The 26526-nt window shown below is 42.9% G+C and overlaps 1 protein-coding gene across 2 annotated transcripts in view; it reads right to left on the reverse strand.

The window, feature by feature from the left end:
- Positions 1 to 26526, reverse strand: part of LOC119975477 (ski-like protein) — a 75810-nt gene that overhangs the window by 17381 nt on the left and 31903 nt on the right. Inside the window, exons 2-3 of one of the 2 annotated variants that reach the window (XM_038815180.1) lie at positions 7003 to 7092; positions 6186 to 6286 (exon numbers count right to left, since the gene is read on the reverse strand). In XM_038815180.1, the coding sequence (XP_038671108.1) occupies positions 6186 to 6286; positions 7003 to 7092 (191 nt within the window). Of the gene's footprint in view, positions 1 to 6185; positions 6287 to 7002; positions 7096 to 26526 lie in introns of both variants that reach the window. The other variant, XM_038815179.1, reaches the window with a different exon arrangement.

Below are 26526 nucleotides of genomic sequence, written 5' to 3' on the forward strand. Positions count from 1 at the left end.
AAGATTCAGGACGCCTAGATTCCCCTTAGCCCTCGGAGCTGGAGCTTAGTAAACATAAGGCAAGGCTTCTTATTCCAGATAAACAAATTGATTGTTCCATTTATCTCCTTTAAAACACGAGCTGGTAGCAATTCTGGCAACATTTGCAGGGGGTATACCAATCCAGGGAACACATTTATTTTAATCAAGGCAATCCTGCCCAACCATGAAACTGGCATAGATGGCCAATGAGCAAAGTCCCACCTAAAACAGGGAAATTGGAATAGTGACACCCAGGTACTTAAACCCAATGGGAACCACCTAAAAGGGAAATTGCCACGGGTGGGAGGGGGTTGACCCCTCAGCTCTCCCACCGGCATAGCCCCTCAGTTTGAAAAATTGATCTTATAACCGGAGATGACACTAAATCTATCCACCACATTAATAATATCGGGAATCGAGACATCCTGCTTCAACACAAATAGCAGCACATTATCCGCATAAACTGTGATCTTGTGCTGCTTATCTCCACCCTCCAGCCCCGATATTAGGGGATCCCGCCTAATAGCCTCTGCCAATAGCTCTATGGCCAGCACAAATAACGGGAATGGGGACATCCCTGCCCGGTCGCTCTCTGGAGCGAAAAATTCTCAGACCCGATTTGTGAGCATCGCCGCCACAGGCCTATTGTATAACACCGGATCCATTTAACATAGTCCTCACTCAGCCCAAATCTCCTCGGCGTGTACACCAGATAATTCCACTCAAACCGACCAACGGCTTTCTCCCCATCCAAGGAGATCAACAGCCCGTCCAAAGCCTACTTCTGGAAGGCCTGAACCACATTCAGCAATCTGCTAACATTGTTACTGCAAAATGTGCCCTTAATAAACCCAGTCTGATCCTCCCAAATTATCGTCAGAAGGATGCGCTCCAGGTGTCTTGCCAGTAGCTAATAATAATATCGTAATCTTACAACGCAAAGTCCAACATGTTTGTTTCAAACACTAGCTTTCGGAGCACTGCTCCTTCCTCAGGTGAAAGAAGAGCATCTCCACATCATTAATAATAATATACTATTCATCTTTATTAGTGTCACAAGTAAGCTTACATTAACACTGCAATGAAGTTACTGTGAAAAGCACCTAGCCACCACGCTCCGGCGCCTGTTCGGGTACACTGAGGGAGAATTCAGAATGACCAATACATTCACCTCTTCATTCAAACCTCTTTATTCACCCGAGGAAGGAGCAGTGCTCCGAAAGCTAGTGTTCGAAACAAACATGTTGGACTTTAACCTGGTGTTGTAAGACTTCTTACTGTGCTCACCACAGTCCAACGCCGGCATCGCCACATCATTAATAATAATAATATAATATTAATCTTTATTAGTGTCACAAGTAAGCTTACATTAACACTGCAATGAAGTTACTGTGAAAAACACCTAGTCACACGCTCCGGCGCCTGTTCGGATACACAGAGGGAGAATTCAGAATGTCCAATTCATCTAGCAGCACGTCTTTCGGGACTTGTGGGAGGAAACCGGAGGACCCAGAGGAAACCCACGCAGACACAGGAAGAACGTGCAGACTTTGAACAGAGAGTGACCCAAGCCGGGAATCAAACCCGGGTCCCTGGCGCTGTGAAGCAACAGTGCTAACTGTCCTGCTATAGTAATACAAAAGAATCACAACCACAATAATTCTAAAGGGATATTCCTCAGCAAGAGTGAAGGCCCATAGGACTAACCCAACAGCCATACTATCATTACCAATAGGATACAACTCCCTCAACAAGGAGAAGAGGAGAGCCAACAAGGCAATGGGAGTCAAATGACCCAACCGCATTTTAAGCCCACCCATGAACACCTGTAACTTCACCCAACTTCAGCAGCGGCACCACCCGATTCTGCCATGATTAAGGTACGTATAATAAGAAAAGACAACAGATAACTAGCATGAACCACAGCCACCATGCGTAATGATAATAAAAGTCCCCAAATACTCAAGGGCAAGAAGATGATATTCATTTCAGTGTTCAATTATTAACATCTGCCTTGAAGCTGCCAAAAAGTTCTGGAAAAGGAAATCCCTGCTCCCTTGTGGAGCCAGGTCCCACCACGCCTCGCCATCTCCAGGATCCTCTGGTGATCTTTAAAATTGTGGAAGCGAATGATTATAGACCTGGGACGTTGATTGTCACTTGGCCTCAAAGACAGGATACAGTGCGCCCTTTCCGATTTGAAATATCCAGTCTTCACATATAGCCCACGAAAACAGCGCAGCCAGTTCTCAATGAACTTAATAGGAGTCTTCCATTCCCTCAGACAGACTGAAGACTTGGATATTCTTTCTCAGATCTCTGTTCTCCAAATCTTATAAGATTTCTGACATGCCACATAGCTAGTTTTCTTCCGCTGAAGAAGGGACATTTGCGACATTCAGGATTCTTTCCTCCATTTCATCAAGTCTTGCCTGCAGAAAATATCTACAGGGGACACGTTGAACTTTTCAAAAAACATGCAAGTTTGTCTAGTTTAGAAGTGCACAGTTTGATGGTGGCTAAAGAAACAAGACACAGAGGCTCACAGCCATTTTGTATCATTAGTCTGGATAGAAAATATGCAAGATGATTGTGAAATGATGCAACTAAGTAATCCAACAATCATGCACTCAACTTTCAATTTCTCATTACGTCAGAGTCATCAAGTCTATGCCAGCACTCTGTGGAGCAATCAGGGTGGTGGCAATCCCCTGCTCTATTAATAACTCTGCAAGTTTATTTGTCATCCAAGTGTCCATCCAATTTTCTTTTGAAATCATCGATCGTCGCTACCTCCACCACCCTTGTTAAGTGGCAAATTCCAAGTCATTACTACTCGCTGTGTAGCATACTACTTCTTCACGTCATCATCCTCAACCCCCCATCCCTCACCCAAAACCTTAAATCTGTGTCCCCCTAATTCACACTTTTAAACCCAAATTTGGTTAACAGTAAACTTGCATTTGTACATCAGAAAACCTCCAGAGGATCTTTACAAATTTTCGTAAAGGAACAGTTGAGATGCTAGGAAGGGCAAGATTCTCAAGGCTGACTAAAAGCTTGGTTGAAGAGATGTTTTCTTTTTAAAAAGGTTTTTTAAAAGAGGGACAAGAGAATAAACAACTGGCTTGAGGGGAATGATTTGCCTCACTCGGGCACCTCCAACACCTCACGACAAACATCGGGAACAGAATGAAATAGGACCAGTGGTCAAAACGGCCAAACCAGCCAAACCAACCCCTGGCCTGAAAGACCGGATAGGTTGTGGTCCACTAAACCTGACCAAAAAAGGTTTTATTGATTGATTGATTTGATTTATTGTCACATGTACCAAAGTAAAGTGAAAAATATTTTTCTACGGCCAAGGGAACGTACACAGTACGTACATAGTAGACAAAAAGAATAATCAACAGAGAACATTGACAAATGGTACACCGACAAGCATTGATTGGTTACAGTGTGGAACAAGGGGCCAAACCAAGCAAATACATGAGCAAGAGCAGCATAGCGCATCGTGAATAGTGTTCGTACAGGGAACAGATCAGTCTGAGGGGGAGTCGTTGAGGAGTCTTGTAGCTCTGGGGAAGAAGATGTTCCTATGTCTTGATGTGCGAGTCTTCAGACTTCTGTACTTCTGAGGTGCTCTCTCAAGCGCAAGAATTCTCTCCATGTGCCTCCACCATTCTTCTCAAGATACCTCGCAAATCTTCAAAGTGAGCCCCAATGACCTGCACCACAGAGCCGAGGCCTACGGCCGGAACTGCGCTATCAAAGGCGGCCATCATCCGGACGCACACAGCACTGTCAAATCGAGAACCCGCTCGGCAGCAACTGCACCACTGAAAGCAGACCCCACCCTAGCCCATTCCAACCACCACAAACAGACAAAGGTTTTTAGGATTTATCTCGGCTCTTCTTCACAAAACACAAATCAGGATCCATGCCATGAAACCCAAGTAAAAGCAAATATGAAATGTCATCCAGGAAAATGAGCAGACCCAGAGGTCATGAAAACACTACTGCTCTCGCACTCACACCCTTAAAAGGTTTTTAAAATGTGGAGCAGCGGAGAAGTGTAATTTTAAATTGCTGAACTATGGCAGCTAAACACCCTGCCACTAATGGTTGAGAAATGAATGCATCAGACAAGAAAGCCAAAGAAACAAGGCATTAAGGAGATAACAGCTCCAGGAGGTTGTGGGAATAGAGTGGAGTGACATCACCATGGAATTTATAAAGGAGGACAAGGATTTTGAATGCAACACATTGTGGAAGGTCAGGCTGTATAATCAGCCAGAATGGGGTGATGTGTGAACGGAACAATGCGGGACAGGATAGGAGTAAAACCATTTTGAACAAGCTGAAGTTTATGACGGGTGAATCACAAGGCAGCAGTAAAGAGCTAGTGTGGATAAGTTCGGGAGTGACACGTCCAAAGGTTCAGCAGTGGAGGGGCTGAATTATCAGCAATGTGAGGCAAATCTGTAGAGTGAGAACCAAACAGTCGCGGCAGTGGAAAGGATGTGGGGTTTAAAGCTCAGTTCAGGGTTGAACAGAATGCTAAGAATGCACACGTTCTGATTTAATATGAGACAAGTGGTGAAAAAGGAAAATGGGCAGTAATGTGAGGAAACTGAATCAGTGAGAAGGAAGCACATTTTGTGTTAAAGGCATAGGCTGGAGTCTACGTGCTACAGTCTAGACTTGTGAAATCCTGTGTAATTCGCTATTCCACTTCTTTATTTTAGTAATGGTATAATGTTCTGCAACTTCAGTAGTGACCCCTGACAGTTAAGGTCAAGTGTTGCATCAAATATGCAATACGTCAGCATCTTTACTTTTACTGACTTTATTACTTCCTTTTTTCAAATAAATTTAGAATACCCAAGGGGCAATTTAGCGTGGCCAATCCACCTACTCTGCACATCTTTGGGTTGTGGGGCGAAACCCAAGCAAATACGGGGAGAGTGTGAAACACAGACAGTGACCCAGAGTCGGGATTGAACCTGGGACCTCGGTGCCGTGAGGCACCAGTGCAAACCACTGCACCACCGTGCTGCCCTCGGTCTTTATTACTTCCACTTGACTTGTTATTCTCCACTTCTCCTTCACAAATTTGCACCTTCCAAACCAAAATCAAACTGTAGCCAAGACGAAAAAGAGGGAAGCAACAGGTCAGTCACCATAGCTTTTGGTTAAGGTGTCGAGATCCGCTTATTTGACTTAACATCCAGTATTCAAAGACAGACTATTGGGGGTAAACGATAAGAAACTGCTTCAGTTTCCTGCTTACTCTCCACAGCTTAAAATATGGTCCTAATCTTAGCTGCTTTGAAAGAATAAAGGGATCCAAAGCCTTGATTCAAACCAATTGACTTCTGACAACACGAGCAATAGAGGCAGCTTTAAACAACTTTATGCAGAAATGGGGTGGCACGGTGGCACAGTGGTTAGCACTGCTGCCTCACGGCGCCGAGGACCCAGGTTCGATGCCAGCCCCTGATCACTGTCCGTGTGGAGTTTGCACATTCTTCCCGAGTCTGCGTAGGTCTCACCCCCATAACCCAAAAAGATTTGTAGGGCAGGTGAATATGCCACGCTAAATTGTCCCTTAATTGGAATAAAAAATGGGTGCTCTAAATCTTTTAAAATATAATTTTTTTTAACTTGCACAAAGGGTGGATATGGAACTCAGCACTACAGAGTAGTTAAAGCGAACAGTATAGATGTATCTAAGAGGAAACAGGACAAGCATAGGAGGGAGAAGGGAGCAGAAGTTTAGGATTGATACATTTTGATGAGGAAAAACAGGAGGGCACTCAAGTGGACCATGATCGATGGCACAGGGGTTGGCTCAACGGCCTGTTTCCGTGCAATATATCCTATGTAATATCTCGACACGGGTTTACTTAATGTATTCGTGGAAAATTAATCAAAGCTGCTGTAATTTAACAAAAAATAAAAATTGCTTATTGTAAAATTACAACAGGTTAGATGGGTCCATTGTTATAACAATTTGAAGTATAATATATCTCTGCCAGCAGCCAATTTGGCATCATCTATTTCCAGAGAAAGAAAATAAGTCAACAAAGTGTCTTTAAAGTTTTCAAGACATCATTTTAGTGCAAGCTGTACAGAATAAATCTGTTCCATATGGTCTATACCTTGGGTGGATAACTGAAGCATGTTGCGGAGTCAGATGATCCATTTCTTGCTTGATGACTGGATACCAGTGCTGGAATGTCAGAGTATGCTGGGAGTCAGCCTGCAATAAAAAGGGTAAAAAAAAAATAAAGAAAATACACAAATTCAGTTACCATTTTAAACCGTCCTTTAACTGGGGTGCCAGTCCTTTTGTGAGACGAAATTAAAAACAACTTTCATTGCACAAAAAATAATACTGATCGATCAGTAATTCACACTACAACTAAATGTTACAGCAGTATTTTACTGATATGATAACTGAATAGCTCAGCAGCCACAATAATGATGCTTTGATAAAGGGAAGAATGAATACTTTAGCGATTTAATGAAATGATGATTCAAGTGAAAAACATTAATTATGCATGCAAGATATTCCAGAGATCACATTATAAGCTGCTGTATTTTAAGGATCCCTCCCTAGAACATACAAAACAAACTTGATCTTCTGGCCCACCCGACGGTGAACCCCTACTGTGGGCATCCCAGTGGCGGGAGTGCACAGAAGGGGAAACCCAATTGCCAGCGGGCGCCTCTGCCGCAAAACACCCGTGGCGGGGAGCATGGAAAATCCCGCCCATAGAGAGAGCACTGCTTTGGAAATCACAGGGCCACAGTGATCGAGTTTCTTCCTCCCGCATATTTATTTCCAAAATTACAAAATAAAGCAAACAAAAATTGTTGCAGTAAGCTAATGTTCAAACTGTTGAAATCTTCCTTTCCATTCCCTCCCAACCTCACCACCAAAATAAAGTACTGTGTATTGCATTTATAAAGTACCTTTCTATCAAGACTTTTCTCTGGCAGCTCATCCTGGGGATCTGTGCTCTCCATCCGCGTTTTCTTCAGCTGATGTTCCTCAGGGCCATACTGCTGCAAAAGTAAAAAGTAATTAAGTTTGAAACATTCTTTAAAAATCAAAAACTTGCAACATCTGCACTTTGTGACAAAAAAACAGTAAGAATATCAGGGGAAATTTTTTAAAAATATTTTTTAAAGATAATATCCAATCAACCATGATTTTATTGGCAAAGACTTGCTATGGTAACTTCCCTCCCCCTCCACTAAACCTGTCAGAGCAAAACTGGTCACCTTCAAATTCTGTAACGCCATTCATTGAGTCCTCTTGAAGCACTCAGCACACAGGACTGGATAGTTCAGAGTTCCCAGCCCCCACCACCTCCTCTTTGCCCACATTAGCCAATTATTTGTTTATTCTTTCATGGGTGGTGGGCGTCACTGGCTAGGTCAGCATTTATTATCCATTCCTAAATGCCCTCAAGAGGATGGTGAGCAGCCTTCTTGAACCGCCGCAGACCACATGGTGTAGGCACACCCATAGCCCTGCTAGGGTGTTCCAGGATTTTGTCCCAATGACAGTAAAGGAACGGTGATGTAGTTCACACTCCAGATGGTGTGTGACTTTGTGGCGAATTATATTATATTCATAAAAGTTTATAGATATCAGTCATAGGGATGGAACGCTTTTTCTATTTTGGGCATCTAATGTCAACATCAAATACTTGCAGAACAACATTAAAGCAGTCCGTCCTTTATCTCAACAATACATCTGAAAAGTCAAGTCTGCTTGCTCCTGTATTGATATTAAGAGTGGGATTTTCCGGGCAACTCCCAGCATGTTTCATGGCAGAGACTACAGCACACCATTGGCCAGTGCGGGATCCTCTGGTCCCACTGTTGTCAATGTGGTTTCCCGCTGAATGCACCTCTCACTTCTGCGGTGAGGGTGAGCCATCAGCCAGGCCAGAAGATCCTGCCGGCAAGAACGGCAGGAAAGTTCTGGCCAAAAGTTTTACATTTTTTATAACATCCGAATGGCTTCTCCATGGAATCTAGGTTTAATTTATGACCAGTTTCCGATGTGGTGCTGCACCCATCAGAAACTGCGCTGAAAATAGTTTAAACTCTTCCACATTGGGTTGTTGAAACCACTGGGCAGGCAAGCTTTCTATTATAGCAATCTGGCCTCAAGTTGGCAAGTGATTATGCTAACCAATACATGAAGCAGTTCTGCAGTTGTGTGTTTTTCATCCACTAGAAATACTTGAAACACAAAGTGAGGATTCTTTTCTGAAGGGGAAATTGAGCAGAAAACATTGAGCATTGCACTTGACAGACATTACAGAAACTAATTCCCCTTGTAGCCGAACCAGATAGCGTGATGGGAAATTTGGTCAGGTTCTACAATAAAAAGTGAACAGCGATGTAAACCACAGGTGTCCAGACACAAGATCTGCCGTGGTGAACCACAAGGTAGGTCAGAAGCCAAAGATAGCAACTTCGTAGCAAAAGGAGGAAGGGAATTGGAGCTAGACAGCCACAGACATTTGTAAACCCTGAGCAAGAGGGTCATCTGACTTTCGTGGTTGCAAAGGACTGTTAAGGTGGAAGCTGCATAAGAACATGAGCAGATGTGTCCTGTTTACCAGACATTGGGAAGATTGACCTCAGACACGGGGGTCGTCATGCACATACATCATCGAACATTCAAGAAGGCTGAATAAACTGGTATAAAGGATATGAGAATTTAATGAACCAAAACATTACAAATAGCAATTTGGAAACTCAACAATATTTAAATAGTGTTTTAATGTAATAAAATGTCCCAAAGTAGCCTTACAGAGGCAACATAAAGCAACATTTGACAGTGAGACAGATGGGGCAGATGAGTAAAAGAGGTAGATTTTAAGGAGTGTCTTCAAGAAACGGGGAGAGAGAGATAGCGACAGAGAACTAGGGGGAGAATTCCACAGCTTAGGCCATAGGCAACTGAAGCCTCTGCTGCTGATAATGGGGCTGCTCATAAGCCCAGAAGTAGACCAGGGAAGATATCGGAGGATTGTGGACAGGAGGAGAGATGAAGAGGGGGGGGACTCTACAGAGGGCTTTGAAGATGGATGGGAATTTCAAATCAAGGTGTTTCTTAAGTGGGAGGCAATTGAGAGGGAAGTGGGGTGACAGTAAATATAGCAATGGTGACCTGAAAGTTTCATGGAAAATATTCACTCTTAAAATTCTAGTCATTTTCCTTGCAGAGGAAAGAAACCGCAGACAGTCATCATCAAGCTGTTCTTACTCACTCTCTTAGCAAAGCATTTGAAAATCCCAAGAGTTATCACCTCTGCGTTCTCTTGGTTGCAGGAGATGCAGGGCAATTAGAAGATGGGAAAATATTTGAGGGCAATAAATCTTTTATATAATTATTTTTATTATTAAGGGGAATACACATGGAATTGACCGTAATAATGACCCAGCAGAACTATACCGTGGCTCAAATATTCTGACATCATACAGGTTAAAATTACTGATTACTGTGGGCACAGGTGAGCAATACAGATTTTATTTCAGGTGATGAAAAGGTAATTAAAATCGTTACGTATCTTTTAAAATGCAAGGCCACCTCAGATTGTCAGCAATCACAGGAAGAGATTCAATATTAAAGTAGATAATGCAATAGATCTGCCATGAATCCATGATCAGGTTGTTCCATTACCTAAAGCATGTTGTAAGTAGCTCTGATCCAAATATGCCCCAATTTCCTCCAATGTACTAAACATATTGCCATGGTTACCGAACCAGCAAATACTCCAAAACATAGTGAAGGGAAATTTATGCACATTTTATATTCCGACTTACTTAACCTATCATCCTGCTTTAGAACGTCTGGTGAGTGGGAACCCAAGAGCAAATGAGCTGCACGGAACTCCCACTTGTGCAACAGTGAATTGTGGAACCATAAACTAGAGCAGCATTTCACAATGACACAGGAAGCTCATTACTGTCAGTTGAAAGCATGACATTGACCACAAGGTGGCAGATTTCTCTTTAAAACTTTTAAGATTATGCAATAATTAAAATGCCGTGCAGTCCATGGTATTACAATTACGGATTTCTGGATTGCTATTTACGAGTCTCAGTCACATCTAATTATGTTTAATCATTAAAACGGATTAGAAACAATCTAGAATTACACATAGATTGTGCTGAAGAGAACTTTTGCTGTATTTCCCAATGGTCATACAACTCGTACAAGGTGAGAAAGCCAAAAAAGATGGCATGGAGAATTCCAAATAAGATGTCTAGACATGTTGGCATTTTGTCCTTCATTGTGAAGCCTAATGGCACTCTCTGTTCCAACCAAACCAAACTACTGCCTCCAGGAGCTTCTCCATTGAACTGAGTAGGAAGATATATCACATACCATTAGACAAACTTGCTCAATCAACCTATAAAGTTAGACTTTAGCCAAATTCAGAAAAATAAGTCTTGTGACAGCAATACTTCCATGGCAACAGCACATCAGCTGTTGTTCTTGTATTATTGTTTCTATGGAAGTAATTTTACTGGACCTATTCAGAGCTGTACCTAAATACAAAGTCACCACAGGCAGATTTAGCCAGACTGCCATTCATCTTCATTTAATAATAATAGTAATCATTATTGTCACAAGTAGGTTTACATTAACACTGCAATGAAGTTACTGTGAAAAGCCCCTAGTCGGCACATTCCGGCACCTGTTCAGGCACACGGAGGGAGAATTCAGAATGTCCAAACTATCTAACAGCACGTCCTTCAGGACTTGTGGGAGGAAACTGGAGCCACCCGGACACAGGGCGAACCTGCAGACTGCACAGACAGTGATCCAAGCGGGAATCGAACTTGGGACCCTGGTGCTGTGAAGCAACAGTGGTAACCATTCAGGAATATTCATCTAGATCACAGAATGTTTACTTTAGAGAATGCAACCAAATTGACCCAAAACAGCCTACTATAAACACCTGATGAATTCACAAGAATTCAGCTCAATTAAAAAAGGTCTTTTATTGCCAGCTTTGATGCAAGTTTTGTCAATAATCTACCCATTTGTAGCATCTTGACCAAGTTTTAACTCTTTCTAACATATGTCCAGTAGAGAATTTAATTGCCCTTCTGCAATATGCATTTAACTAGGCTTTACCTCTTGTCTTGAACATGATCAGCATGCACAGATGTGCAAAGGATTACAAATTGTCATGTAAAACAAATCCACTGCAGCCGAGGCCCACAGCCCCACCTTGATATTCAGTTTTGGCGCCGCTAAGTCTGCCCCAGTGTAGTGCTACATGATATGATAGAGGTCTTCCTCAGAGTGAAAATTAGAGTTTCCTTCACAAACACCGTGCAATGATCACTTCTACCAATTCTATCAGACATACACATCTGCGATAGGTAAATTAATGAGGTTGAGGTCAAGTATGGTACTTTCCCCATATTGATATCTTCACCAGCTCGCATTAACCCAGCATTTCAAAAAAATAGACTGGTTGATAATTTGTCATACCATGTATGCACAGGTAGGCAAATTGCCCATCTTTTGCATCAAAAATAGAATTAATGACTAACCAAGGTGACAAAGAGCACTCGATCCACCGTATGTCATTAAACATGACCTACCCAGTGGAGTAAAATTGTTAAAATCATCTAAATTAGATCTGTCCCACAGAGCAACTTCTAGACTCATGTAATATTTGTTTAACTGTCTCCGCTTTCATATTTACTAAAATTCTGCAAATGGAATTTTGAAGATCCATTGAGGAAGCAATTTTATCAAATTGGAATGCAAGTGTTGCTGCGGTACACTGGCATCATCCAAGATCAACTCAGTGATTGCATCCAGCGGCCATTATAACTTGTCACATTATTGGCATTTTTTACATTTCTATGAGGGTGCTTAACCTGTTGAAACAAAGCAGCCCCTTAATAGGCTTTTTTAAAAAGTACAGCTTTATGGTTATCTGTGGTGGCTAATGGATGATATTACAAGGGCACGCACTTCTTCATTTCCTTCAGTTTAACTTAAAAATGAAGATTTGAATATTTGTTTTTCTTTAACGTAATTGCATATTCCTGAATTTAATTCTTTATCAAGTAGCCTCATCATGTACTTACTGTGTTATGGGGAAAAAAAACTTCAATATGATGTTTTTGCCATGCGATTTAGTGCTTTTTATTGCTGTGTCGCCAACAGGGCAAATTCAACTTAACTTGACAATGTTGCAAATAAACAATGTCCCTAAGGTGACTCTCACTGCACAGAGTACAAGACTGAAAATTACCAACTGGGAGAGTACTTTGAACAAAGATGTGCCTTCTAAATTTCAGTATGAAACAAAACTATTCCTGGTCCACAAAATAAATACATTCAACAAACTAAGATTTTATTTTAAACAGACTGATTCTTGCATATCAAGCTTACCTACTGAACAAAGCATTCTCATGGCTAAAAAAGGAACATTAGAGTTAGCTGTCGATCCTGAAAGTTAAGTCAATCCAAAGCAATGTAAATAGTTTATGCATATTTGCCCCTCACCGCCAGCTTCTGAATTCACAGAAGGTTGTCATAGGAACATTGGAGCACGCCATTCAGCAAATCGGATCTGCTCTGCAAATAATATCATGGCTGATCATCCATTTTGGTGCCTTTTCCCTATACTATACCCATATCCTACTGTGTCAGTAACATTTAGAAATCTATCAATCTCTGCTTCAAACATACTCCATGTCAGAGCTTCCACAGCCCACTGGGGTAGAAAATTCCTCACAACCCAAAAAAAATGTTTCCTCATCTCAGTCCAAAAAAAATCTAGCCCCTTCATTGCACCTCCCATATGGCAATAATAATATCCTTCCTACGGTAAGGGGATCAAAATTGTACACAATAATAATAATCTTTATTATTGTCACAGTAGGCTTACATTAACACTGCAATGTTACTGTGGTGTAACTGTGCTACTGTGATGTGGTCTAACAAAGGTTCTATACAACTGAAGAAAGAATTGCTACTCCCATATTCAAATCCTATTGCGACAAAGGCCAACATACCATTATTCTTGCCAATTTTGCCTGTTGCACCAGCATGTTGGACTTCAGTGACTTGCTGATGAGGGCACTCAGATCCTTTTGTACATCTACACTTTCCAATATCTTACCATTTAAGAAATACTCTGCACATCTGTTCCTCCCACCAAAGTGGGTAAATTGACATTTGTCCACATAAAATTCCATCTGCCATGTTCTAGCTCACTCACAAAGTCTGCCCAAATAATAATAATCTTTATCATTATCACAAGTAGGCATACATTAACACTGCAATGAAGGGACTGTGAAAATTCCCTAGTGGCCATATTCCGGCGTCTGTTCGGGTACACCGAGGGAGAATTCAGAATGTCCAATTCACCGAACAGCACGTCTTTCAGGACTTGTGGGAAGAAACCAGAGCACCCGGAGGAAACCCACGCAGACACGGGGAGTACATGCAGACTCCGCACAGACAGTGACCCAAGTCGGGAATCGAACCTGGGACTCTGGTGCTGTGAAGCAACAGTGCTAACCACTGCGCTCTTGAAGCTGCTTTATATCTTCTTAACACACATTCCCACCTAGATTTGTGTCATCCGCAAACTTAGAAATATTACATTTGGTCCCATCCAATTCATTGGTATATATGTTGTCAGTAGCTGCCCCCCCCCCAGTACGAATCTCTGCAGCACCCCACAAGAAACACCCTGTCAATCTGTTTTCTGACTGTTAACCAATCCTTAATCCATACCATTGTATTACCTCCTATCCCATGTGCTTGAATTTTGCAGTTTAGGCATCAGATTCTCTACCAAAGAAAGCTTCCTACATCCTCCTCCCATCATCATAATTCCCACCATATTGCCAGAGAGAGGGAGAGAGAGAGAGAGAGAGAGAGAGAGAGAGAGAGAGAGAGAGAGAGAGAGAGAAAAGTATTTTGAAACAGTAGTGGGCACAAGAAGTTCAAGAATACATAGAGAATGCAATGTCACTAGCTAACTGGGCAGCACGGTAGCACAGTGGGTAGCACTGTGGCTTCACAACACCAGGGTCTCAGGTTCGATTCCCAACTTGGGTCACTGTCTGTGCAGACTCTGCACGTTCCCCCTATATCTGCATGGGTTTCCTCCAGGTGCTCCGCTTTCCACCCACAAGTCCCGAAAAATGTGCTATTAGGTGAACTGGGCATTCTGAATTCTCCCTGTGTACCCGAACAGGCGCCGGAATGTGTTGTCTAGGGAGTTTTCACAGTAACGTCATTGCAGTGTTAATGTAAGCCTACTTGTGACCATAAAGATTTTTTTTTTTTAATTGATCCATAACTAGTCTTTCGGTCCTTCATGTTCAGTGTAGAATGGACCATGAGACAAAAACATAAAAGCAAGGCAGACAGACTGCAGTTTTACATATAAAAATTACACCAGGTAGTATAAATTCATTTTTCACATTACTGTGGCAGATATCTGGAAAAGAAAGTCTTACGGGCAGGCCATTTACAAACAACACTAGAGTAAATTAGATTCCAGGATTCAAACAGTGTTCTGTGCTACAATAACAACCTGACATTATTCAGTACTTTTAATGTAGCAAAATGGCCCAAAGCACTCCAAAGGAGAAATTAAGCAAATTTATAATCATTTTTGAAATATTAGGACAGGCAAAGTAACTTTTAAGGAGGAGAGAGGTGGGGAGATGCTCAGAGGGGGGAATCTAGAGCTTAGCACTAGGCAGCTGAAGGTACGGCCACCAATGTTGAAGTGAAGAATATTGGCATTGCACGAGAGTTCAAAATTGGAGGAGCACAGGCATCTTGGAAGGTTGTAGGTTGGAAGTTATGGAGGTAGGGAGGAGAGGGGCCATGGAGGAATCTAAAAACAATGGTAATTTTCAAATTGAGATGTTACTGGACTGAAAATCAATGTAGGTGAGCAATGATGATGGATGAATGGGATTCAACGCAAGTTAGGAAACAGGCAGGCAGCTAAGTTACAGAGCATGCAAGGTGAACATCAGTCAGAAGAGAACTCAAATAGCTGAGTTCAGATAGCAAAGGTTTTGATGAGCTTTTCAGCAGCAAATGAACTGAGGCGGTGGCAGAAACAGGTGATGTGAAATGTTAAGGGCCTATAGCTAACACCACCTGTCTGACTTTATCATAAATTTGATCATAAAGGCATTTTCCTAGGATGCTGCAAACTTAGCAGTAAAATCATCAAGTAGGGAGTAAATCGAAACGAACAAGATTAGTTTCTGTTTATGTTACAGCAGGAAATAGGATCTGGTCAAATTTATCTCAGCATAATATTTAACATAGTTACAATTACTTCCGTTTCATTCAAGCATGATCAGTATCACTGCGCATTTGGGTTTGCCAAGTCTAGCTTTCATCTCGATTTATCCATAGGCAAACACAAAATATAAGGGAAGCATGTGCATCATGGCACTCTGCTATTTTCAAAATGTTTTTCCCACTGGTTAGAAGTAAAGGTAATTAGGGATAAAGGAGACAAGACACAGGCTCACCAAGGACAGGTGAAGGATTTTTGGTGTAAAAACAGGCAACAGTCCAGAATAAGAATAAACCAGAGGAAGTGGGAATGTCCAAGGAAAAGAAATACAACTGGAGCAAAGTTGTGTCCTGTGTTTTCAGTCAATGAAGCCTGAACAGCAGTTATACAAATAGCACGTTTACTTATTTCCCTACTGTCGCTGAATACATAAACCTAATACAACTTGCTTCTATGCCACCTTAAACATATTGAAATAGCCCATGGACAGTCTGACAATACACAGAAGGTCATGGAATCAAGGCTTGTAGTAAAGATTGATCAGAATGTTGAGAGCATACATACAAAAACAGGCCCAGTCCTGTGGGCAATGATTCCAAGGGACAAAGGCAATAAGTGACAAAGAATAGAATCTTGGAGAGGAGAAACGAAAACATCAATGAAGATGCAGTTGACTCTTATTACCACCTGGACAACTCGGGATGGACATTGCTAGTTTTCCCCACATCGTCAAAGATGTGCTGGATCTTCTGGGACATTTTGGAGTAGAAGGTACCATAGAGAGGAGAGGAGGGTAGAACACTGACAATAATGAATACCACAGAGATGCATATGAGGAGATTGTGTTAGATTTCCAGTCACAATTTGTTTTTAAATTCATGACTTCAAATGGAACGGGTTCACATTGGTGGACAGAGTGAAACCAGACTGAAATAATTCAACAAGGAAGTTTTGTGAAGTGTCGTCATAGGCCTGTGAGGAAACCCTGGACAGAAAAGATTAGATATAGCTGCAAAGGATAAAGGGGACAAGGATGAGAATTTTCCATAAAGGGCAGTTGACAATGGTTTCATATTGCAGCAAGGCAAGTCGTTGATGATATAGTATTAAACCAGGGCGGCATGGCGGCGCAGTGGTTAACACGGCTGCCTCACGGCGCCAAGGACCCGGGTTCAATCCCAGCCCCAGGTCACTGTCCGTGTAAAGTTTGCACATTTGCCCCGTGTCTGTGTGGGTCTCGCCCCCATAACACAAAAAGATGTGCAGGGTAGGTGAATTGGCCACGCTAAATTGCCACTTAATTGCAAAAAGAATTGGATACTCCAAATTTTAAAAAACATATTGTTTTAAACCAAGGACCCAAAATTGGAGGCAATTGTACTTATTACATTTTCACATACTCCCACCCCATGTTTGAAACTGAATGACCTCAGCTTTGGCACTAAGCCACTTCCATGGCATAAGTGAGGCCAGGCATTTCAGTTCACCTCACAGATGCCCATCAATCGGAGTGGAAGCATGTTACTGGAGAACTTGGTGGCTTGTTGCACTGGGAGAAAGATGCTGTCAGTCTGCTACCCAGGCACATGATTTTAAATTTCAAAATCCAACTTTTCCTTGGTGGGACCTGCAGCACGTTGTATGTGCTTACACACATTCAGCGACAACCATCACCACCGGGGTTGCAAATGTGCTGCATTAGAACATGCAGCTGGTCCAAACAGTGTCATGCTTCCCTCATTAGCCATTATGTTGTTGCCATCAGAAATGTTATCTCCAGTGGGGAGGAGGTGGGAATGCCTCACTCAACATGAAGTTTAAGGAACACAGACATTATCAAGCATTTCACCATTTTTTCAGCACTGTCCGTGATGAATGCTGGCAGACAATGAGGGTTGAAAAGATGTCCAATATGTTAGATAATCGCTGGTAACCAAAAATCTACAAATAGCATCATAGGGAGGATTAGTTCATTGATTTTTTTAAATTAATGAATATATGCAATTTGGGGCAGCATGGTAGCACATTGGTTAGCACTGTTGCTTCACAGCTCCAGGGTCCAGGTTTGATTCCCAGCTTGGGTCACTGTCTGTGTGGTCTGCACGGGTTTCCGCCGGGTGCTGCGGTTTCCTCCCACAGTCCAAAGATGTGCAGGTTAGGTGGATTGGCCATGCTAAATTGCCCTTAGTATCCAAAAAGGTTACGTGGAGGTTACAGGGTTGCAGGGATAGGGTAGCGATGTGGGCTTGTGAGGGCCGGTGCAGACTTGATGGGCCGAATGGCCTCCTTCTGCATTGTAAATTCCATGAAATCTATGTAAAAATGTAATTTTCCAGTCTTTCTTTAAAAGGGTTCTTGTTTGAAATTTTGTATTGACATTGCTAGAGTTAGGATCAAGGAGTTTGAGGATTTTAGACATCAATCAGTATCTTCAGATAAATACATTATAATTCACAGTACTGCAAGTACAATAAGGCATTCACCACTAAACCAGAGAATAGGTAATTGTACCATTGTAGCAGAAACTGTTTGCCATTACTGCCCCAAAATATTTATCTGAAAGCATTTACATGGTAACCAAATTGTCAGATTCTACAATCCACCTCTTCAACTCAAAATCTATGTGGAAAAATGAAATCAATGCAAGTATGAAAACAAAAATATATAAACAAACTGCATAAAGATTTTTATTTTCAATAAATTACTTAAGCAGCAGGCGTCCAAAGTTAGTAAACGACAAGGCCATTTGCAGACCTTCAGAATCGTTCAGCATTTATATAGTTATTACATCACCTGAGATTCTGACAGGGCTGGGAGTTATGCTGTAAATTCAAAACTCAGCAACCACCACCTTGCTGTTACATAATACCATAAGTGAAGAAATAACTACTCACGTGCTATGCAGAGAAGCAGACACTGAGCAAAAACCGAAGAATTAGCAGATGCTAAAAAAGGAATGGTTAGCTAAATAGAATTTGAGGCGGCATTTAAAGGCATATCGAAAAGCTGTCTTGATAGATAGGTATTTTCTGTGGAACATTACTGCTCTGCACCACTCATTCTTTCCATCCCCATATTGCAGTGTATGTTAGGTTATTAAACTGTGCGTTATAACATATGTAAACAGCAGGCTGCAAATTCATGCGCAAGTAGTTATCTCCTAAATTAATAGTGGGAAGATGCCATAAAGAAAGAAAAAGAGCTAAAGGTTCTGCAGTAAACACTTGATAAAGTAGATGCACACCAGAAGCTAACCTTTATAGATCATAGAATTTACAGTGCAGAAGGAGGCCATTCGGCCCATCGAGTCTGCACCGGCTCTTGGAAAGAGCACCCTACCCAAGTTCAACACCTCCACCCTATCCCAATAACCCAGTAACCCCACCCAACACTAAGGGCAATTTTGGACACTAAGGGCAATTTATCATGGCCAATCCACCTAACCTGCACATCTTTGGACTGTGGGAGGAAACCGGAGGAAACCCACGCAGACACGGGGAGGATGTGCAGACTCCGCACAGACAGTGCCCCAAGCCGGAATCGAACATGGGACCCTGGAGCTGTGAAGCCATTGTGCTTTCCACAATGCTACCGTGCTGCCCTATGGTCAGCTGACCCCTCAATAAGCACATGAATTCCAGAAGGACATGTATGGGAATTGCCCAGTTGCTTATTTCTGAAAAATCATTTGATATATAAAAAATACTTTTCACTAATTCCTAATCTAAATGCTTATTTAAAAATATAGCAAATTATCAAAATCCTACGACATTTGATGTTCCAAATCAACTAGTTTGTTTCACAGAAAATAGATACGGTAAAAGATTTTGTAGTTAATAATTTTAAAAATAATTGAAATCTCGAAAGTATGCAAATTTATTGTCCAATAATTATTTTTCTTTCTTTTGAGTACCTTTCCAAATTGTATTGTTCATTTCCCAGGTTTTTTTTTTTAAAACAGAATTTTCTATTTCCAATTCTTTATTCTCCCCACCCCCATAAATTCTCTGCTTTTCTTTGTTCTTGAACACAGAATTAATAGTAACAACCATAAAACAGTCGAGACCTGAAGGCAGAAAATTAGATGCAGAGAGGGAGAGTTTCATTAAAATACAGAAAAACAAAACCAAATTATAAAACAGCTAAACTGAGAAGAAGAATAAAGGTAACCCTCAGGAATCTGACACTTGGGGAGGGATTCAAATTTAATGGCGCAAATCATTGCATGAATGGTATTTTTATCATTGCAGCTTATCCTTTTAAGGCAGAAGCATGGTGCTGTGGATTCTGAGAACATCCCTCCCAACGAAGGTTAGTAGATTGCTACAAAAACTGAAAGATTGATATCTAATTTATGCTAGAGATCAAGACTGATCTCAAACCAATCACTTATTGCATTTGAGGGGGAAACGGTGACGTAGTGGTATTGTCACTGGATTAGTAATCCAGAGGCCCAGGGTAATGCTCTTGGGTTCAAATCGCACCGCAACGGTTTGTGGTGGAATTGGAATTCAATCTAATAATAGAATTAAAAGCCTAATGATGACCGTGAAACCACCTGGTTCATTAATGCCCTTCAGAAAAGGAAATACAGGGCAGCACGGTGGCCTAGTGGTTAGCACAACCGCCTCACGGCGCTGAGGTCCCAGGTTCGATCCCGGCTCTGTGACACTGTCCGTGTGGAGTTTGCACATTCTCCCCGTGTCTGCCCCCACAACCCAAAAATGTGCAGAGTAGGTGGATTGGCCACGCTAAATTGCCCCTTAATTGGAAAAAATTATTGGGTAATCTAAATTTTTTTTTTAAAGAAAGAAAAGGAAATACATCATCCTTACCCGGTCTGGCTGACACCTGATTCAGGACCATAATAATGTCATAAATGCCAAGCAAGCCTACAAGGAATGAAACTGGATGGACAACCCAGTCTCAACGTAGGCACTGGAAACAAAATCAACCCCATCAACCCTGCAAAGTCCTCAATGTCATCTGAGGGCTTGTGCCAAAATTGGGAGAGCTGTTCCACAGACATACTCACGGAATTATACGCTACAGATAATCAACCATCACCATCCTGATATATGCCCTATCCCACTGGCAGGACAGGTCCAGCAAAGTGGCAGCAGTGGTTGGGGAGGGAGTTGCCTTGGAGGGTCCTCAACATGATGGGGTCTGGAGTCAAAGTCTTATGGCAAGCATGGGCAAGGAAACCTCTTGCTGATTTCTCCTCTCCAACTCCTGCCTTAGAGAGCTGCCGGTCAATTTAATTGGCCAGCAACACACTATTTCATGCAACACCAGAAGCTGCAGTGACTGGGACTGCAAGTAATCTCCAGCGCCAAAATCTTGGGATTCTAGGAACAACACAGTTTTGAAGCTGGATTGTGAGGGATAGTCATGGCAGTGGAGAGGCTGTGGGGGAATGGAGAGGGACCTTCTATGACTACTGGACCTTGAGGGAGAAGGCCACGGTTCAAAGATAAGCACCCTCCTTTCTGCCGGAGGCTTGATCCAATTTATTTTCAGGCTTCTCCCATACCCTGGAACTCCTTCTGCCAGCCTGAAAATTGAGCCTGGACATGAAGTGGCCTGGTGGTGGTAAATAATTGACCACTTGAGGACCTCAATTGGGAGAGGAGCAGGTGGCACAGCCAAGGTCTTGCATGCCAGTGTAAAATTGGTGTCACGGCAGTCCAGCTAAGGGAAAAGGATTTGAGGCTCACCCCACCCACCCACAAAGTTGTTCTCCCCCTGCCAATTTGAGCAATTACCCATTATCCCCACTCTCTGTCGCCTGCCACTCAACCAGTTTCCTAACCATGTGCCCACAACTCCCTCAGCTCCAACCCTTCAGATCTTTGAACTCTTTTGCAGGTTCCTCCATCAACCACCACTGGCAGCTCTGTCTTCAGCTTTCTAGGCCCAGTGCTTTGGAATTCCCTCATAAATCCTTCCCCTCTCCAAATGATCCTTTAAGACCCTCCTTAAAACCTACCTCTTTGACCATTACCTCATTCAGTATCTCCCTTCCCCAGTTTAGTGCCATTTTTGTCCAATTATGCCTGTGTAAAGCACCTCAAGAAGTTTTCTACAAAGATGGTGCAGGTGTGGATAATAATACACACACTGCTTCACTCTGTTTTAATTAGCTCTCTGTTCTTTATCTAAAATAAGACCTTCATGAGTACACAATGAGTGAGAAACAACCCAAGTGGCTGGGTTTAACACAGTGGGCTAAACAGCTGGCTTGTAATGCAGAACAATGCCAACACGGCAGGTTCAATTCCCGTACTGGCCTCCCCGAACAGGCGCGGAATGTGGCGACAAGGGGCTTTTCACAGTAACTTCATTGAAGCCTACTTGTGACAATAAGCGATTATTATTTAATGTTATCAATATATTGTGCAGAGTAACACTTAAGGGACCTACAATTTCAATCACTAAAATAATTAGAAAAATTAAACGGCAGAAATCAGTCTATCGACAGAAATATACAACAAAAATGGTTTATGCAGTCAGTTGCTTTAAATCTTTAAATACCATATTCTGCGCAGGGTAAAAATCGAAGACATAATAGTAATCATTCATTCTTTCTGTTTTTAAGTTGGCTTCCGCAGACATGCAAGACATCCCTCAATCTCACCAAGAGTAGGGGGAGTTAACACTGTCGCTTTGTGAAATCTCACAGGAAGTGAGGTAATACCTTCCCCCATCTCTGGTGATTCATAGACCCCGATATTTACTGTGAGGTGAGGAGGGTTGTGTAACAACAGAAAACTAAAATGTGGGTTTTTGGAGTTCCTGCCCAATTTCACAGCAGAACATCACATTTCTTTTGAATGTTGCCTGGCCAGCAGCTAGCTAATATTCAGAACCTGACTAATGGTTGGCTATTGAGTGGGAAGGCCTCAAGCATCAGGGGAGGCAAGAGTTGGCAGAGCGGGTGTTGACCGGGGAGTGGCAAAAGAGGAGGCGCTGGTAGAGAACTGGAGAGGACATTTGGATAGTTCAGAAGAGCCATCAAATCAGGATAGAGGCAGAGAGGAGATCTGTGTGTAGACTGGAGGGGGGGGACTTAAGAGGAGATTGTAGCATTGAGTAGATGAGTCAGGGGAAGGGACCTGGGGGGGGTTAACATAGAACATACAGTGCAGGAGGCCATTCGGCCCATCGAGTCTGCCCCGACCCACTTAGGCCCTCACTTCCACCCTATCCTGTTGACCCAATAACCCCACCTAACCTTTTTGAACACCAAGGGCAATTTAGCATGGTCAATCCACCTAATCTGCACGGCTTTGGACTGTGGGAGGAAACCGGAGTACCCGGAGGAAACCCACGCAGACACAGGGAGAACGTACAGACAGACAGAGTAATCCAGCGGGGAATCGAACCTGGGGCCCTGGCGCTGTGAAGTCACAGTGCTATCCACTTGTGCTGTCCACGGATTGCTGATAAATCATCACAGATCGTGAGTAGATTGTCGGTGGGTTGGGCGATTGTTGAGGAGACCATAGGCCAGGAGCAGCTGCAGGTGATATGGAAGAGATTTGGATCATTGGTATCTGATTGAAGGGAGGGAAGCAGGTTAGCATTATGTAACCAAGTGGAAGCTCCTGCTTCTCCTGGTCCATAAGTAATGCTGTAACGGCAATGAATTGTTTGATCCAGCAATTCCTTTCAAGCAGACTAAGAGAATTCTCTTCAGCTGCCAGGTTTCGAAGTCTAGAGAAACCCATCCTGTCCCACTTCATTTAAAACTGTCCTAAACAGCTTCAATATTTAAACATCTGGCATACCTCTGGAGAGGTTAGTCACCCACCACATCCCCAGTCTCCATTAAAACCAGACGTTGGTGGCTGGGGGGTGGGTTGAGTCAGTTCTTCTTTTTGGATTTGTGCACCGACCTCTTGAAATCCCTCTTCCCCATCATGGACCAGGCGAATGGGGTGGGGGTGGAGTTGCAGTTTAAAATCCTCCTCCCCACCCCCTGTCCTAAAGTCTCAGATATTCAGTTTTGCATCTACAGGAAACAGTTTGACCCAAAAGGACCACTCAAACAGATTAACATCAAAACCCATATTACACAGCAACTGTTATATTCAAACAATTAAAAGAGTCATGTCAGCACAACGGCTGATGATGTTTCCAGTGAATGAAATTGAAAATCATCCTCTGATCTTTAGCTTCATCAAACCCCTTTTACTTTAGTTGGAAAATATGTGGGTGAAACAACTCAATCCCTTAAAGGTCAAGGATCACAGGAAATTCCCAGTCCTCAATTATCCAGATAAAGAAATTCCAAGTCACCTTCCTGCAGCCAATTAATGCCCAGTGACTAATCTCCCCCACCTCTGCCTCGCCCTAAATCAACCTAAACCGCAAAGTTACAACCTCAACCTTTGCAATACATAATAATGCCCGAACGACTTGTCTGTTTATATGCACCAGTCCTGTGACATCAATTACATTTTATAAGTGATAAAATTGTTTCAAATTACTCCCAAAAACTTGCTTTTTGTAACATTTTAATAATAGCCAATAGACTGAAGCTGTAAGCAGTTTATATATGAAAAACAAATAGGCAGTATATTTAAAGTACCTGATGAAGTACAAAACAGCAAAGTGAGAATATATTGCTCAAAAATGTTAATGGGGCAGCACGGTAGCACAGTGGTTAGAATTGTTGCTTCACAGCACCAGGGTCCCAGGTTCGATTTCCGCTTGGGCCACTGTCTGTGCGGAGTTTCCATGTTCTCCCCGTGTCTGCTGGGTTTCCTCCGGGTGCTCCGGTTTCCTCCCACAAGTCCCGAAACACGTGCTTGTTTGGTGAATTGGACACTTGAGTTGTTCCTCAGTTTACCGAACAAGCGTCGGAGTGTGGCGACAAGGGAATTTTCACACTAACTTCATTGCAGCGTTAATGTAAGCATATTTGTGACAATGATAAAGATTATTAGATTATTATTAATGATGGACAGCACGATAGCGCAGTAGTTAACATTGTTGCCTCACGGCAACGAGGACCCGGATTCGATCCTGGCCCCAGGTCACTGTCCGTATGGAGTCTGCACATTCTCCCCATTACGGCGTGGGTCTCACCCCCACAACCCAAAAAGATCGCTGGATTGGCGAATTGCCAAATTGCTCCTTAATTGGGAAAAAAGTATTGGGTACTCTAAATTTATATTTTAAAAAGTGTTAGTGATAAATTAATTTAAATTAAGTAAATTTTAATTAAACAAATACCGTAAACTAAAGCAGCAGATTAAGTGAATAATCTGCGGGCAGCACAGTGGCGCAGTGGGTTAGCCCTGCAGCCTCACAGCGCCGAGGTCCTAGGTTTGATCCTGGCTCTGGGTTACTGTCTGCATGGAGTTTGCACATTCTCCCCGTGTTTGCGTGGGTTTCGCCCCCACAACCCGAAAGATGTGCAGGCTAGGTGGTTTGGCCACGCTAAATTGCCCCTTAATTGGAAAAATGAATTGGGTACTCTAAATTTAAAAAAAAAAAATTTAAGTAAATAATCTGCAGCCACCTTCCTATTCTAACACAGAAGCTAGTCACTCTATTCCTTCCTTTGGCATCCTCTCATCTTCCACAACAGTACAGTAATCTTAATGAAGACTTCTCATCCTCCAAAATAGCTGTCCTGCATCAACATCTGGGTCACTGTCTGTGCGGAGTCTGCATATTCTCCCCGTGTCTGCGCGGGTTTCCTCCGGTTTCCTCCCACAGTCCAAAGATGTGCAGGTTAGGTGGATTGGCCATGATAAATTGCCCTTAGTGACCGAAAAGGTTAGGAGGGGTCATTGGGTTGTGGGGATAGGGTGGAAGTGAGGGCTTAAGTGGGTTGGTGCAGAGTCGATGGGCCGAGTGGCCTCCTTCTGCACTGTATGTTCTATGTTCTAACATGAGGGCAGCATGGTAGCATAGTGGTTAGCACAGATGCTTCACAGCTCCAGGATCCCAGGTTCGATTCCCGGCTTGGGTCACTGTCTGCGCGGAGTCGGCACATTCTCACCGTGACTGCGTGGGTTTCCTCCGGGTGCTCTAGTTTCCTCCCACAGTCCAAAGATGTGCAGGTTAGGTGGATTGGCCATGCTAAATTGCCCTTCATGTCCAAAAAGGTTAGGAGGGGTTACTGGATTACGGGGATAAAGTGGAGGTGTGGGCTTGGGTAGCGTGCTCTTTCCAAGGGCCGGTGCAGACTCAATGGGCCAAATTACCTCTTTCTGCACTGTAAATTCCATGATTCTATGATTCTATGCCAGTCATGAGTGGTGTCGGAGCAAAGCAGTTTACAATCAATTTACAGAAATGTCCCCTCATCATGCCCCCTCAGTCTTTTCCAGAGCTGTGCTTTTCTGGCCTTTGTATTCAACAGTGCAGCATTTGCCAAGTTAGAAATGTTTAGATTAACTGCTACAAAGTAACACTCTAATCACCAAGTCCAGGCATTGTCAAACTCGGGGCCGCGACGCACGTGTTGGTCACAGAGCCGTCCGTCGTGGCGCACCCAATCGTGCAAATTTGCGCGCAACAGCCACAGGAGCCAGCTTTTAACTATGCCGGCTGCAAGCAGCCTTCAAAACGGCCACGAATATATATTTTTTAAATTTGGCCGCACTGCGCATGCGTGCCCGATCATCGGTACGCATGCGCATAGTTTTGTGCATGCGCACCGATGATCGGGCATGCAGTCGCAGTGCGGCTGTATTTTTTTTTTTACATTCGTAGCCTTTTTTTTTTACAAGTTCAGGGGGCCAAAGGGACGAAAGGGACAAAGGAACCATTGGGGCCAAAGAGACTCAAAACCATTTCCTCCATTTTTGTCAGCAACAAACAAGGCAAGAGAAAATGGTGGGTCGAGCAGGTCAGCCGGCGTGGGCCGCGAAGGTCGGCCAGTGTGGGTCGCGACGGTCGGCCGGCGTGGGTCGTGAAGTTTGGCCGGGTTGGTAAAAATGGGTCCCTGGAAAAAAAGTTTGAAAAACACTAATCAAGTCCATTGCAAGAGCCACAGGCCCATACACTTCGGCAATACCTCCAATTTTAGTTTTAACATCTGTCCTGCATTTATCTGCGGGAACTGGTTTAGCACAGTGCGCTAAACAGCTAGCTTGTAATGCAGAACAAGGCCAGCAGCGCGGGTTCAATTCCTGTA

This window comes from Scyliorhinus canicula, chromosome 13 (genome assembly GCF_902713615.1).
Source record: "Scyliorhinus canicula chromosome 13, sScyCan1.1, whole genome shotgun sequence".
NCBI lineage: Eukaryota > Metazoa > Chordata > Chondrichthyes > Carcharhiniformes > Scyliorhinidae > Scyliorhinus > Scyliorhinus canicula.